This window comes from Electrona antarctica (assembly GCF_951216825.1).
Source record: "Electrona antarctica genome assembly, chromosome: 14".
Classification (NCBI taxonomy): Eukaryota; Metazoa; Chordata; class Actinopteri; order Myctophiformes; family Myctophidae; genus Electrona; species Electrona antarctica.
The window spans coordinates 15,355,113-15,371,923 of record NC_136795.1 but is presented as its reverse complement, the minus strand read 5'-3'; the positions used below and the strand labels follow the sequence as shown (position 1 = coordinate 15,371,923).

Sequence of the window (16,811 nt, the reverse complement as noted above, 5' to 3'; positions counted from 1 at the left end):
TGGTTGACAGACTGGGAGGAACGAATTAAATCCTGTTGACTAAGAATGACACGTCTGCAAACCTGGTCCCTATAATCCCCACACTGTACAGGACACCTTTCATTTGTGAGCTTTGAAGATCAGCTATTTTCTCTTCACTATTTTTTTGCACAACAAATTGTAACATAACACTTAAGTTGTTAATTGATTCAGTGATATACAATATATATATATATATATATATATATATATATATATAGACAATACTTTTGCACGTTCACTCAAGTCAATTTTGAATTCCAGACTTTTACTTGTAACATAGTATTTCTACATTGCAGTATTGATACTTTTACTCAAGCAAGAAATGTGAGCACTTTTTCCACCACTGCTTAACATACCTGACAGGCAGCACGCCTTGAGCGGCAGGGAGCCGCAGCGGACCGGAGACTAGATGTTGAGATAGTAAGTAAATTAGGTCCAAGTGACTTATTGTCAGTATCTGCCTGAGCAACGAGAGCGTCTACTGCAGGGGTGCCACACATTTATGACGTGAGATCTACTTTCAAAATGACCAGCTCAACAAGATCTACCCACTGAAAAAATAAGTGTACCATTGCTGAAAATAGTTTAAATATATAATGTACCTGGGGGGGCTTTGGAATAGGGAGGGGGAGAAATTATGACAGGCAGTTTCTGCTGTCAAAATATGTCCCCCCCGTATTTAACTTAAACACCCAATGCATTCTCAATAGCACAAACTTTGGCATGCTACTAGTCCTACATACTTACACCTAGAAACCCCATTCAAATCTATTTAGGTTCATCTTATGGTGGACATGTTTGTCTGAAAAGAAATCTTTGAAATGTTTCATGCGGCGCTGGCGTTACATAGGCTACAGTAAGACATAAGACAAACACACTTGGAATGGGAAATAGAAAGAAAATGGAATTGGTAGGGTTTTTCTTTCTACCGACTGTGTGTACTGTAATATTTTGTATGTGGAAAGTGAGTAAACTACCTCGACGCACCAAGGTCTCCTGTCTTGCTGTTTCCTTACTCCACAGTATATAACTTTGTAATGCTACTGACGTTTGTGCACTTGAAAACAAAGTAATACATTGTGGGTTTGAGCTGACAGGCCCTTCTAAATGTCAATCAAGTCACCTTAATTCAAGTGGCAAAATTTAAATTAAATATATTTTTTTAGGGGCATGTAATGTGATCTACCTGCACAGCCCTTGTGATCTACTGGTAGATCGCGATCTACCTTTTGGGCACCCATGGTCTACTGTATCCCCCTTTCAAGGCGCTAGACCTGCTGAGGTGGAGTGCCACACCTTAACGCCAGCTTCAGGTACTTCTTTCCATAAATAAACGCCCGCTACTTTATCACACTACAGCAGCGTCACACAAAAGCATCAAAAGTAGCAGATCTGGAAGCTCTAAACGTGGCACTGAGCTGAGCTAGTAGTATAATATACTTTTGCTCTTTTAATTTGAATGAGGTTTCCACCCGACAAAGACCATATTGTCGCGGCCGGATGGGAAAATGTGTGTCCAACAAAAAACCCATGACTTTTCAAGAAATGCTACGGAAATGTTCAGTAACAGTAGAAATATATTTGAATCTATAATAATAATAATAGTATCACTACTTCTGCTTGACACTCGTATGAAGAAGCAGCCCTGAGGCCGATTACATTTTTTTTTTGATATGATATGATATGATATGTATTTGGCCGCGGACCCCCATCTCAAAATATTTTATTCCAGGGACCCCCAGAAGCAATTAAAGATTTGCGTTCGCTTTAAAAATAGATAGATTTTTTAATAGTTACAAATCTAAAATGACACAGATGCTTTCCCGGTTTGAATGGGTGAAATAAATTAAAACATAGGCCTACATCATTTGTAGATACAGGTGTCTGCACGACAGCGACAATATCGTTTAGCTCTCGTGAATGGCATTTATTTTATTTTAGCCTTTTAATGAATTGTGAATGATGTTCCTTTTTACAGAACATGAATAAATGCTGTTTAGTTTAATACAAAATGGCACAGAGAAAGGTGTAGGCTGAAGCCGAGGTTTATTATGCCATTGCCTACCCTCTTCCACTCCCAAGACCTTTAGTAAATGAACCCATGAAATATTATCTCACAGGTTCCCATTTTTCTCCAGAGTGAACCTTCCAATAAAAATGTATCAGTCCCTTAGTTACCAAAGCTGTGCTACTCATAGCAAACTACTTAACAAAGTAATACAAAAACGTGTGTGTGTGTGTGTGTGTGTGTGTGTGTGTGTGTGTGTGTGTGTGTGTGTGTGTCTGTGTGTGTGTGTGTGTGTGTGTGTGCTTGCGATCTACAGTAAAAGTAGATGAGTGTGCATGCACCCATAAGGATTATAGCTAATACCTTTCCAGGATTAACATGAAGCAGCTCAATGAATTCTCCCTAACTGCTCCACACTCGTGTGTGTGTGTGGCTTCAAGCTAGCCCCACAGTTTGTTATCACATCCCTCTGCTCTAAGTCCATCATACAAGTGTTGGGGTCAAGTCAGTCATTCACTGGAACTATACATTTGGTTGTGTGTGTGTGTGGGGGGGAGGAGAGTTTGGCTTCGTACAGACATATCAGACGAACATGCTCTGTGCTGTCCGTGTTTCATGGCCGCCTCAATGCTTTTCCAATGGAAGTCACGTGGTTTGACCAAACAGTTGTGTGTGATGGGGGGAGAGGGGGCAATCAAACACAAGTGTTTGGTCAAACCCACGTGACTTCCATTGGAAAAGCATTGGGGCGGCCATGAAACACAGGCAGAGCACAGCACAGTTGTTCTTTATGTGTGTACGAAGCCTAATTTACAAAACGCACCACATGGGTGGAGTTCCTAACTAACACACTGTATAGTTGAACCATACAAAACGCCAGACAATATGTGGGTTTGGTTTTTGGACGTCAACACGGTTCTGTGATTGATGACCTGCTGCCTGAGCTGTCGACAGTGACACAAACCCTGCCTATCTGGAACGGGACGCAGTTTCAAACAAACAAACGCCAGAGAATTCATGGCAAGAACCTCTGTATTTGCCCTGAGGGTGTTTAGTCTATAGACAGAGTGCTAACTGCACAGAAGCAAAGCAGGAGCCAGAAAGAAGTACTCACACTAAAGTAAAAGCATCAATACTGCAATGTAGAAATACTCTGTTTACAAGTAATGGTAGTAATGGAATTCAAAATTGACTTACCCCATGTAGACCCGAGGCAAAAAAAAAAATCCTAACCTAAGTTTTCTAAAAAGAAATCTCATTATCTCCATATTTTAGCTTTAACTTTTGAATTTGAATCCTGATAAGTAACAGTTTGGGACATTATCATGATGAGTGATGATGAATGAGAGATCCTACCTTGTCCTCCATGTCTCCGTTGATGACCGGCTCAGGCAGAGGACCTGCAACACACCAACATACACCCATCAGTCACACATTTAAATGCCCAACACAAGAGAGAACCCCCTCAAGCTGCGTTCACCACGGACACGTACAAAAGATACACAGCAACGCAAGCATAATTTGTAGCTTTGTAATGTAGCGGTTGTTGTATCTGAAGTTGAAAGCTTTGTAGCTGTCGCCGGATGTACAAGTAGTCGTCCTATCCTCACGTCGCCGGGCCTCCATTTGGAAAAGAGAATGGTCACCTGTATATCTTTGTATATGCTCAGTGTGAATGCGGCATAAAAGGATCATTCGTTACTATTACCCAAATAACTTGCCCAACAATAATGCAGCCAACACTACCGTAATGTGTACTGGACCGGACCCAAGCTTACTGACTCATTCTAGTCCCCTCAGTGTCTTTGCTGTGGTACCGTAGCCTTCAGAACCAGCAGAGCAGAATGCTCCCCTCAGTGTCTTTGCTGTGGTACCGTAGCCTTCAGAACCAGCGGAGCAGAATGCTCCCCTCGGTGTCTTTGCTGTGGTACTGTAGCCTTCAGAACCAGCAGAGCAGAATGCTCCCCTCAGTGTCTTTGCTGTGGTACTGTAGCCTTCAGAACCAGCAGAGCAGAATGCTCCCCTCAGTGTCTTTGCTGTGGTACTGTAGCCTTCAGAACCAGCGGAGCAGAATGCTCCCCTCAGTGTCTTTGCTGTGGTACTGTAGCCTTCAGAACCAGCGGAGCAGAATGCTCCCCTCAGTGTCTTTGCTGTGGTACTGTAGCCTTCAGAACCAGCGGAGCAGAATGCTCCCCTCAGTGTCTTTGCTGTGGTACTGTAGCGTTCAGAACCAGCAGAGCAGAATGCTCCCCTCAGTGTCTTTGCTGTGGTACTGTAGCGTTCAGAACCAGCAGAGCAGAATGCTCCGTTCGTTCCACTTAGATCAAGGAGTCCCTTCTGTGCAGCTCCGCTTTCATTCCACCAATGCCTCTCTATCTACTCTGTTACATAGCGCAGCTATGTGTAAAGAGCTCCATCTATTATTCACACAGGCAGAGGGTTCCTCTGCATGCGTTTGCATGTTTCTCTGACATTGGCATTGGCCTCAGCCGTAATTTAAAAAAAACACCCCGGTCCACTCGATAACTCGCTCTCACCACAGAGGCCCTACTCTTGGCCCTACTCTCGTGTCTTGACTAATCCAATAGCCCACGATGATTGCGCCCGTGGAGCAAAATGATCTCGAACGCTAGTCTCTCCACTTTGAGAAGTTCCTTGATGGGGAGACACTTGTGGGGGGGGTGTTCCCCAGCAAAACAAGTAATAGTCCTTGACATGAGAAAGTTTGAGAATGATGTCGTATACAGCAGTGGTTCTCAAACATTTTCATGTCAAGATGGGTATGTGTAGATGATGTGTATTTGGAGGCCGGAACACCACTATGTAAACCATTGCCACAGTATACATCATCAGTGTTGTAAAGTCACTAAGTACATTTACTCAAGTACTGTACTTAAGTACAATTCCGAGCTATATATTTGACTATACTGGAGTATTTCCAATTTTCGGTACTTTCACTTAAGTTCTACTCCACTACATCTCAGAGGCAAATATTGTACTTTTGCTCCACTGCAATTATTTGAAAACTTTAGTTACTAGTTACTTTGTAGATTTAGATTTTAAATTCAAAACATAGATTACCCACTTCGACGCTATACATTTCAAAACTTGTTTAACGGGACATTCTACTTTTACTTTACTGTTTTCTACATTGTAGCATTGATACTTTCACTGATACTTTCATTGATACTTTCACTCCAATAAAAAGATGTGAGTTCTTTTCCACCACTGATTGTCAGAGAGGAGTCAGAGGACCGACACATTTACTTCTTCCACCACTGATTGTCAGAGAGGACAGACACATTTCTTACCTTCCATCCGTTATGTTTTCCCCTTTGGCCAGTCGCTCCTTTTTATGGCTCTTATACAGCCCTTCCTTTGGCCCTACTACAGTCAGGTTCTCTTTAGTGTGTCTATTCTGAGAGCCAGCAGTGTCCTCTCTCTCTCTGTGTGTGTGTGTGTGTGTGTGTGTGTGTGTGTGTGTGTGTGTGTGTGTGTGTGTGTGTGTGTGTGTGTGTGTGTGTGTGTGTGTGTGTGTGTGTGTGTGTGTGTGTGTGTGTGTGTGCGTGCGTGTGTGTGTGTGTGTGTGTGTGAAGAGCCTCTCCTCTCCAAAATATACAGCTCCAGTACTGTGAGCTGAGAGAGGCCACTCAAGAGCCAGTGCCTTGGAAACCAAACAAAGGTGCTGGCCAGTGAGGCAGCATGTGTGCGTGCGTGCGCACGGGTGCGTGTGTGTGTGTGTGTGTGTGTGTGTGTGTGTGTGTGTGTGTGTGTGTGTGCGTGTGTGTGTGTGTGTGTCACTGTACTCAGGTACCCTGTGAGTGGTCAGCACATGGAGTTACCTGGGCAACATCTCAGTGGAATGTCTCTCCAGACTGGCTTTTTTGGGGCCTTTTCTTTGGGTCTCATTCTGGACTGGAGGCCAAATATGGAACCAGGGAGCTTTTGATTGTTTTCATAGTGATTATGCTGTAGTATACTTTTTCACTAATCAAATAACATTGAAGAATTATTGTTTATATCATCTTTTTATATCAACAAACTGACAATGATATATATTTAAAAAATATATATATTTTTTTTTAAATTTGTATAATGAACTAAATTCATTATACATTATGAATTAGCAATTAACAATTACTTATTTTCTATCAATAACACACGACATGAAGCCTTGAATTCATGGAGATTGGTTTGTTAAGCCAATAATCCGCTAGGAGACTCAACTGACCTGCATTTGAGTCCCAGTCAGCAAAATGAGTGTACTTGATAGAAAATAAGTTGTTGTTTTGGGTGAACTACTGTACTTCATACTTTGTACAGCTGAACTGTGTTGTGCAGAAGTAGCAGATCTATTTATAAACGCTTCAATTGATTAGTTCGATGAACTTAATTATTTATTAAGATTATTAGATATTTGTTGATATTATACTGTATGTTTTTATATTAGACTGATGCTGCTAGCTAGGTTCATGGTTTACCTATGATCATAGATCCCACTACAGCGAAGCCAATATCAAACCCATAGAGACAGTGTAGTGACTACACTGTCTCTATGCATTAATGTTCCGCCCGCCTGCTCCCCAGAACCCGATCCAGGGACCACATCACACCAGTCCTCCGTGACCTCCACTGGCTCCCAGTCTAGCACAGAATACATTTCAAAATGCTAATCACCGCCTACAAGGCCCCCGTGATGGAAGAAGTACTGCATTTCTTTTGTACTTAAGTAAAAGTATCAATACTCTATTGTAAAAATAGTATGTTACAAGTACAAGTTCGGGTAAAAAAAAAAGACTTGAGTAAAACGTACAAAGGTATTGGCGTCTGCAATGTAGAAATACTCTGTTATAAATAAAAGTCCGGAATTCAAAATGTATTTGAGTGTATAGTATTGGCAATACTCCAGTAAAGTAAAAGAAACACCTCAAAATTGTATTTACTAATTGTTACTAATCATCAGCTACAATTAAGGCCCTCATCAAGCTAGCCTGGCTAATAAGCCAGACTAATATCACACAACACTGTCGCGGTATATCAGTCTGGGCTGGCTCCACTTGGATTTCATTTCCCGGGGAACATTTTCTCTTTGACGCAATTGGTCAGAGCTACTGTCAGTCAAAGGTCTCAAGCATTGAACGTCACTGTACCAAAGCCCGCCTATATTGCATACCGTGTCCCGATTGGTCCGACCTGTTCTCTGCTGTTGGAAAGAGGCGTGCTACTGAGCCTCGCCAGACCGTAATCCGCTGGTAGGCAACTTTTTTTTGCCAACGGCTGATTCGGTCTGGTTTATTAACCAGGCTATCATCAAGCAGGCTCCCCGCTACCTCTCTGACCTCCTCCACAGCCACGCCCCCTCAGGTTTAGGTGCCAACCTCCTGGACATCCCCAGGACAAACAACCCAACCTGGGGTGACAGACAGACAGGGCCTTCTCGGTGGGCCAACACTACAGTATATAGTTCCCTATATGGAAGTCACTCCCCCCCAAAGCAGCTACTCAAAACCCATGCAGTGTTACTGCTCTGAAATGAGGCAGCCAAATCAAAGACCTGGGGCTCCCTCTAGAGAATTCCTGTTGTATTACAGATAAAGATTTTTTAAATAATTTGGCTGTTTGAAAACAGACATTTTCACATTAAAAAATCACACCCGTGTGAACTGAGTGGTGTAAGATCTTATATAGACTGATCAGCTGTGGTCTGACGTAATGTCTGACGTAATGAAATCACACCCGGGTGAACTGGGTGACCGTAGCAACCATGCTCATTTTTTCTGCACAGACAGACAGACAGACTAACAAAGCCAGTTGTAGGAGTGGTTTACACCACTCAAAAATAAATAAAATCACACTTGTGTGAAATGAGGGGCCTGTCACATTATGTCACTGCTTAAAGCAAACATTAAAAGTCCATAGTCTTGGCACGTCCATAGACTTGGCACGTCCATAGACTTGGCTCGTCACGTGTGGGGAGTCCGGGGACCTAATTTTTGGGGGGCTGCCACATGACGTCATTTCTGAAAGCCAGACGTTGAAGGGGATAGTGCCCCTCAAAAATGTTTGCCTATAATGACGTCACATGCCCAATAGGGATGCCAGGGTTGATGTGGTTAATAGTTCAAGCAGAAAGGGTTAACTGTTCAATGGACGGTAAGATCCAATTATAACACAGGTCCTCAAAGTGGGGCTCAGGGGCCCTCTGGGTTACTTAAGAGGCTTCCAAACGGAACCTTACAGGTCTGTAACTCTTGAGAGAGTACAAATGGAACCAAATGGACCCTTACAGGTCTGTAACTCTTGAGAGTACAAATGGAACCAAATGGACCCGTTATTTGGTTATTTTTACAATGGCAAATATTGAGACTTGTGGGGTCAAAAGCTGTATATAGGAGGGGCTAGCGCCCCTCAAAAATCAATCACACTCGTGTGAAGTGAGGGGCGTCTTTTGCTGCCACATGAGGTCACGGGGGCATGAATAAGACAAACATAAAAAGTCCATAGACTTGGTTGCTACATGACGTCACGGGGGAAAGCCAGAGGTTGGAGAGGATAGCTAGCGCCCCTCCATGACGTCACGGGGGAAAGCCAGAGGTTGGAGAGGATAGCGCCCCTCCAAAATGATCTATAAACACGCAAGGCTCAGCAGGAGAGGGCAGGAAGTCAGCCAGCTCCGTCTGTATGTGTACTTTGGCAGAGAGAGAGAGAGAGAGAGAGAGAGAGAGAGAGAGAGAGAGAGACAGAGAGAGACAGAGAAAGAAAGAGAGGGAGAGAGAGAGAGAGAGAGAGAGAGAGAGAGAAACGGTGACTGCGTAGACAGACGTTTAATTTCCTGGTGTTTACCACTGCAGTGGGAACACAACAGCAGAAGGAGTAACATGGAGGAGGGGAGAGAGGCCCACCATGTCTCACAGAGCTCAGAGTGAGAACCACAAAGGAGACTAATAATTGTGAACGCAGTGATTGTGAACGCAGTGAGCATTTACTATGAGACCCAGCAGATCATGTCTGTCTGTCTGTCTGTCTGTCTGTCTGTCTGTGTGTGTCACGCTGTAACACCACCCGCCCGCCACCAGAGGGCGCAGCTGTATCACACACAAAAACACACACACACACACACACACACACACACAACTTAACTTTAAAAAAAACTTCACTTAAAAAAAACTTCACTTAAAAAAAACTTAACTTAAAAAAAACTTAAAAAGAAAAAACTTAAAAAAAAAACCTTAACTTAAAAAAACTTCTTAACTTAAAAAATCTTAAAATCTTAAAAAAAAAAAAAAAAAAAACTTAAAAAAGTACCTAATTTATTCTAATTGTTGTTCTTGCAATTTACGAGCTGCGTTCGCTTCCCGCGTTCGCGCGTCTTACTTGTAATAATAATACAATATCATAGTCTCTGAGCAAATCGGCTCAGTGTCACATTTTGTCCTACACAAACATTAAATTCCCATTGACAATGAATGGAGAATTTTACGTCATAGAGGCTGAGCAAATAGGCATAGTGTCTATTTTACGTCATGATGATGTACGATGATTAGAGCTCCCCGGATGTGATTTGTTTTAACTAATGGGCTCTATGCACAGTGCACACACGCCATTTTGGAAATAACTTACCTACAGTCTTCCTTCACAGGTGTTACCACTGATACTAATGAAGGCTCTGTTCCATTTTGGTCAAACAGAATCAGGGTGCTACTATTGTGCGTAATGGCTCAATGGAAACACTCTGCTACACCAGTGGGTCTCAATGTGGTTTCAAATTGGCCCTGTAACTCTGACAGTGTACAAAAGGGTCCATTTGGTTCCGTTTGTACACTCTCAGAGTTGTGGGGGTCCTTGAAATTAAAACGTTTGAGAACCACTTCATACTTAAAGATTAGTATAATCGGTAACACATGTGAAGGAAGTAGGGAAGCGGCCCGGAAGTAGGAAGAGTTATTCTATTTGCAGGCAGAGTCTATAGGGCTAACTTGCAGCATAGAAACCCTGCCCTGACGGCTGTCCGTCTCACCAGTGAGGTGGTCCCGGCAGGGCGCCACTCGGCACCTCTTGAAGAAGGCGTCTGTCTCGGGGTCCACCACCAGGAGCCGCGTTTCGTCGCCGCCCGACTTGATGGCCGCCACCACTTCTGAATGGTTCCTCCCTTCCACCGACACATCGTTCACCTGTAGACCACACAAAGGTTAGGACAAGGAGACACATCGTTCACCTGTAGACCACACAAAGGTTAGGACAAGGAGACACATCGTTCACCTGTAGACCACACAAAGGTTAGGACAAGGAGACACATCGTTCACCTGTAGACCACACAAAGGTTAGGACAAGGAGACACATCGTTCACCTGTAGACCACACAAAGGTTAGGACAAGGAGACACATCGTTCACCTGTAGACCACACAAAGGTTAGGACAAGGAGACACATCGTTCACCTGTAGACCACACAAAGGTTAGGACTATAGGAGACACATCATCAAACCCACAAGACTATCATCTATCTTCTTAATTAAGATTATTTCTTTTCAGATCGGTGTCGTGAACCAATGGCATCCACCGGCTGTTTTCGCCGGCACCCGCCCCTCTAGGCCAGAAATCACACTGGCTGGAGCAGGCTAATAATCGACTAACCTGATTACTCTAATGAACCACTCCAGTCACGTTTTATATACCTACACATAAGAGGTTTCTGCCCGACAGCAACGATAGCTAAACTCTAAATTGATACGGATGCTTTCCCAGTTTTAATGGGTTAAGCCAGTGGATTCCAGGGACTCTGACGGTTCCGTTGAGGGGCTCTAAATCGACCCTTTACAAGTATATAACTCTAACAGTATACAAATGGAACCAAATGGACCCTAACAGGGCCAAGGTTTGAGATACACTGGGTTAAGCTATTTTGGAGAAGGCGGAGCGAGTGGCGTCCGTCTGCCATTGTTCCCCGGCAGCAGCAGCAGCTGTTTATCACTGTCCAGGATTCCTTGCTTAATATTATCACTGGCTCCTGAAACAGGAAATCCTGTACGTGCACACATGTACACGCGCTCTCTCACACACACACGCACGCACATAAACGCACTCACACAGGTTTTGTATTACTGTACTCGTGAGGACGTCATCAACGCTTTAGGACAGCATTGGAAATAGCTGAAGATGGACAGGAAAACAGCAGAAAAACTGCAGATCATCTACAAGCCACTCCTGCTGCAACGCTTTGTGAGCTTGTAGATTGGCTATTTTAAAATAGGGAATTAAAACAATAGTATTACAACAAGCACACGCACGCACGCGTCTCACACACACACACACACACACACACACACACACACACACACACACAGTACAGAGCCAGGACTCTCCACAGGGCTGTTAGAGTGGAGAATATTACTCGGTTATGTAATCTTAACCACTTAAACCCCCAGCATCCGTATTGTGGGTAAAGCTTTGGCTGGAAATAGCCGATCGACAAGCTCACAACGCCTACACCCACAATAACACAAAACGGTAAAATGACATCCACTTTCTATTAGGACTGCAACATATACAACTATCCACCACTTTGTGCGTGTAGTGTACACTTTAGAAAGCCCAAGCCCAAAGTCGCTTACAATAAGCAGACATGGCATTTGAGTAGAGAGAGCCTGGGGGTCTCAGGGGGTCTCCAGAACGGGTGAGCCCCCCCCCCCCCACCCCGCCTCACAAGGAGCTGGTCTTTGTGCTGAGCGGACACACATTGTTACTGCTGTTACTGCCCAAGATGCTATTGTCTGGCTTCCTCTCTGGAATTGGCTTTAGATGTTCACGCCCACTCTGTGTGCCCCCCCCCCCCCCCCCACACACACGTACGTTTGAGTTACTCTGTAGGCCTACTTGTGAAGGCACAAAGCTGAAACATAGCTGGTCTACAAGCAAGATCACAAAATGCGTCGCAGCACAACTCCCCCCCGCCCGCGCGCGCGCGCACGCACGCACGCACGCACGCACGCACGCACGCACGCACGCACGCACGCACGCACGCACGCACGCACGCACGCACGCACGCACGCACGCACGCACGCACGCACGCACGCACGCACACACACACACACACACTGTATTACCAAATCTGATTATCCCAGTCTATAAGCTAGTCTAACTCCCAGCACCAGTCCTAGGTACACAGAACCCCCCAAAGCCACTGTTAGTTCAAATAACATTCCTGTTACCTGCCTGAGCACTTCTGAATCTCTGAGTACAGGTCAGGGTATGCCAGAGAAACAGTGAGATGTTTGTTTTATAGTGTGTCTGCTCTGAGGGCCACATGGGTGGTGTTCCACTGTGTTAGGAGGACTTACAGGTATAGTGTGTCTGCTCTGAGGGCCACATGGGTGGTGTTTCACTGTGTTAGGAGGACTTACAGGTGTTTTATAGTGTGTCTGCTCTGAGGGCCACATGGGTGGTGTTTCACTGTGTTAGGAGGACTTACAGGTAAAGCTGTCAACCACATACTTAATCAGTGGTTCCCAAACCTTTTAGCTTGACACCAGACCACAAAAGAGAACTTTACTGTCTCCCAGGAACCCTGCAAGTAAGTGCAAGGGCTAAGTGAAAATAGCACTACAAGCTCGGCTATTTTCACTAATTGTAATTTATGTAATTTATTTTGTTTGTTTGTTTGTTTGTTTGTTTGTTTTTAACTTGTGGCTATATCTGGCGTTAAAGAATTATGATTTTCTATCGAATATCTTAGTTACAATGAAATTGAAGGGGGGTCTGTCCATCACGGGCTCTCACACTATGAGTGGAGATGACCTGTACAGTGGACACACCACCATGTTAACACTAACCTATCTGTGGAGATGACCAGTACAGTGGACACACCGCCATGTTAACACTAACCTATCTGTGGAGATGACCAGTACAGTGGACACACCGCCATGTTAACACTAACCTATCTGTGGAGATGACCAGTACAGTGGACACACCGCCATGTTAACACTAACCTATCTGTGGAGATGACCAGTACAGTGGACACACCGCCATGTTAACACTAACCTATCTGTGGAGATGACCTGTTCAGTGGACACACCGCCATGTTAACACTAACCTATCTGTGGAGATGACCAGTACAGTGGACACACCGCCATGTTAACACTAACCTATCTGTGGAGATGACCTGTTCAGTGGACACACCGCCATGTTAACACTAACCTATCTGTGGAGATGACCAGTACAGTGGACACACCGCCATGTTAACACTAACCTATCTGTGGAGATGACCTGTTCAGTGGACACACCGCCATGTTAACACTAACCTATCTGTGGAGATGACCAGTACAGTGGACACACCGCCATGTTAACACTAACCTATCTGTGGAGATGACCAGTACAGTGGACACACCGCCATGTTAACACAGTAACCTATCTGTGGAGATGACCAGTACAGTGGACACACCGCCATGTTAACACAGTAACCTATCTGTGGAGATGACCAGTACAGTGGACACACCACCATGTTAACACTAACCTATCTGTGGAGATGACCTGTACAGTGGACACACCGCCATGTTAACACTAACCTATCTGTGGAGATGACCAGTACAGTGGACACACCGCCATGTTAACACTAACCTATCTGTGGAGATGACCAGTACAGTGGACAGTGGACACACTGCCATGTTAACACTAACCTACTGCTATCTCTCTACAGCGCTGCTTACAGAACTCGGCTAAAGCTTCGTTCCTACAGAATCGCTGTCGTGGCAATAATCACGGTAAAGCAACCCCTCTCGTGTAATATTGCTTAAGTGACTACTGACTATACATGTAATCAAGTATAGTACTTAAGTACACTTTCTCTGAGACAAATATTGTCTCAGAGAAAGTGAAAAGAGAAATTGTCTTTTACTCCACTGCAATTATTTGAAAACATTAGTTACTTTATAGATTTTGATTATTATTACAAAACCCACAATTAACCAATTCAACTTGAGCTTGTAGCTCTGCTAATTTGAAAAGATTTTCATGCATTTTAAAAACTTGTGAAACGGCACATTCTGCATAATTAGCACTTTTACTTTTGGTACTTTAAATACATTTTTTTATTTTTTTTTTGTGGCTTTCGCCTTTATTTTTATATATTTTATGGAGGGACAGACAGTAGGCTGACAGGAAATGGGGAGAGAGATGGGGGGGAAGACATGCAGTAAAGGCCGTCGGGATCGGGAGTCGAACCCGCGGCACACTGCCAGACTGGATTACCAGCCAAGGTGCCTGGACCACTGAGCCATGGCCCAGGCCCTTTAAATACATCTTGATGCCAATACTTTCGTACTTCAGTACTTTCACTGAACTGCCACGCTTCCACTAGGACGCACTGTTTAGCAGGTGAATTCTATTCAGCCTCTGTTTTCTTTTGACCTCAGGATATTGGTGTGTACTATGCAAATATTAATGTTCATAAGTGTCTGTCTCCATTTCCATGCTATGCTGAACTCCATGTGGAACATTATGCAGGTAACTGTGGCTCTCTGAATGAACATTATGCAGGTAACTGTGGCTCTCTGAATGTTACATTTTGGACCCCCCATGTACTTTGACTCTCTAACCCTTAACCCATTTAGGCCTGACGTCGAAATTTGAAAAATGTCTTCTAATTCCTGACAGTTTTCTGAAATACCTATGTTTCTGTGTCAGTGGTGCTCAATATTTCATGTCAAGGACCCCAAAAATGATATGTAATTGGCCACCGACCCCCATCTGAAAATATGTTAACGTTCTCTCTCTGAAAGAATATACTATATATTCAAAGATTTGTGCCACATTTTTACGATTCTTCAAAAATAGCAGACCTACAAGCTCATATGAGCTTGTAGATCTGCTATTTTTCAATAGCAAAAGCATAACATGATGCTTGAAACACCAAAAGGGGTTCCCGCCCAGAATGGGTTAAAATATTTTGTGACAGGGACCCCCATGAATAGGTCTCCCTGAGATCGTCGTGGGTCATAGCGCGTCACAAGTTTATAGATCTGCTATTTTTTGGAAAATCGTGAAAATGTGTGCAAATCTTTGAATATATTTTTAAAGCAAACATCCCTGGCACAAACTATTTTTGAGATGGGGTCCACAGCCAATACTATATCATTTTGGGGGGGACCACTGTTCTAGTAGCCTGGGGTCAATACCATTTTGGGGTTTCTGATCCGGTCGAAGCGGACATCACGTTACGTCGTCAGGTGGCCGGAAACCAACGACCGCAACCAAAGACGCCATGCAACTCCAAAATGTTTCCCCTACTTGTTCAGTTTTTGGTAAATCGTTTTGTGGTTTGATATGTTTTTCTATTCTAACTCGTAGCGCTACTAACAAGACTAAACTAATTGGTTTGCATTATGTGGGGAACAAAAACAATGCGACGCCAACCAGAAACCAAACACCGGAACCACAGTTCTGTTTTTCCTTTTCCCTGATCACACGGCTACTTTTAGAACGAATACCAGGCTTTCCTCAGGTGTGGAATGTCTGGTGACGTGATGTTACCGGTCTAGAACCCCCACTCGTTAAGGGAGTCCTCCTCGGACCCCGCTACTTTCGGAGAAGCTAACTGACCTGTACTATCCGGTCCCGGGGCTGGAGGCCTGCCCTCTCTGCCGGCGAGTCCTCGTCCACAGCGCGGATGTACTGTCCGGGACGGGCCTTCTCGCTGTGCAGGTTGAAGCCATAACCGCTGCTCCCTCTCTGGATCACACAGAGGCGCGGCCGCAGCTCACTGCACACCTCCTGGAAGGAGACAAAAACATAAAACATTAGACGTGTTTAATATTGTGTTTAATACAAATGCCTTCTGAATTAGTGGTTCTCACACTTTCAAGATTTTTCAATCTGTCCAAAAATAGCAGATGTACAAGCTTGCAGCGTGGCATGAAGCGAGGCGCTGTGAGCTTTTAAAGTACATTTGCTATTTTTGAATAGCCAAACTATAAAATGACAAGATCCAGGGTTAATCAGGAGTACAATAGTTAATCGAACTAATCAAATGGATTGATTAATGTAATCGACTAATAATCAATCAAAAAATATTTGATTAAATCGATTATTTGATTAATAGGGAAAAAAAAGCAATGGAAAGAATAACCGTGTGAGAACATAATCGATTAGTTGCGGCACCTTTTTCTAAATAAGCCCTGAATTACAGCCACTGGACAAATACCTGGACCATGATGGGTTCCTGCCCCGGACTGACCAGAGGCACAAACACCATGGAGAGCTCCAGAGAGTCATTCAGCACCAATATGAAGCCTAGGCTGAACATACAGTACAGATGAGACACACTGGCCCAAGTGCATGCGCCTGTGCTGCTGCTCTGTCGCCTGGCCACTGTGCAAGTCACGAGGGATCGACCGAAGCTGCTCTTTAACACGTGACTCAATTCTTTTTTTTTGCTGGGACAGGAAGGAAAAAGGAAGGGGGCCTTCATGACAGAGAATGGAAGCATGCGATTGGAGGTTCGTTCGAGAAGGGGTCGCTGCCGGTGGATTCGGGAAGTTGGGTGTGGCGATGGAGAGAGGGACAGCTTGATTGGTTGGTTTTGTTGCAAGTGTTGATTTTGATGACACATTTTGAATAAAACTCAATTTAGTGTCACTGTCAGTCATATTTTAGTCATCTGAAATGTTTTAGTTTTAGTCTAGTTTTAGTTGACTTAATTAATGTCATAATATTTTAGTCGACAAAATCTACAGTTGATTTAGTCGCAGTTTGTAGACTGGGCATGCAATAACTTGTCTTAGTTCTACTGGAT

The 16,811-nt window shown here is 44.0% G+C and overlaps 1 protein-coding gene across 2 annotated transcripts in view; it reads right to left on the bottom strand.

Moving 5' to 3' along the window:
• Positions 1 to 16,811, bottom strand: part of nherf1b (NHERF family PDZ scaffold protein 1b) — a 57,767-nt gene that overhangs the window by 3,650 nt on the left and 37,306 nt on the right. For both annotated transcript variants that reach the window (XM_079521324.1, XM_079521323.1), the window contains exons 3-5: positions 15,620 to 15,790; positions 10,047 to 10,200; positions 3,386 to 3,429 (exon numbers count right to left, since the gene is read on the bottom strand). In XM_079521324.1, the coding sequence (XP_079377450.1) occupies positions 3,386 to 3,429; positions 10,047 to 10,200; positions 15,620 to 15,790 (369 nt within the window). The remainder of the gene's footprint in view (positions 1 to 3,385; positions 3,430 to 10,046; positions 10,201 to 15,619; positions 15,791 to 16,811) is intronic.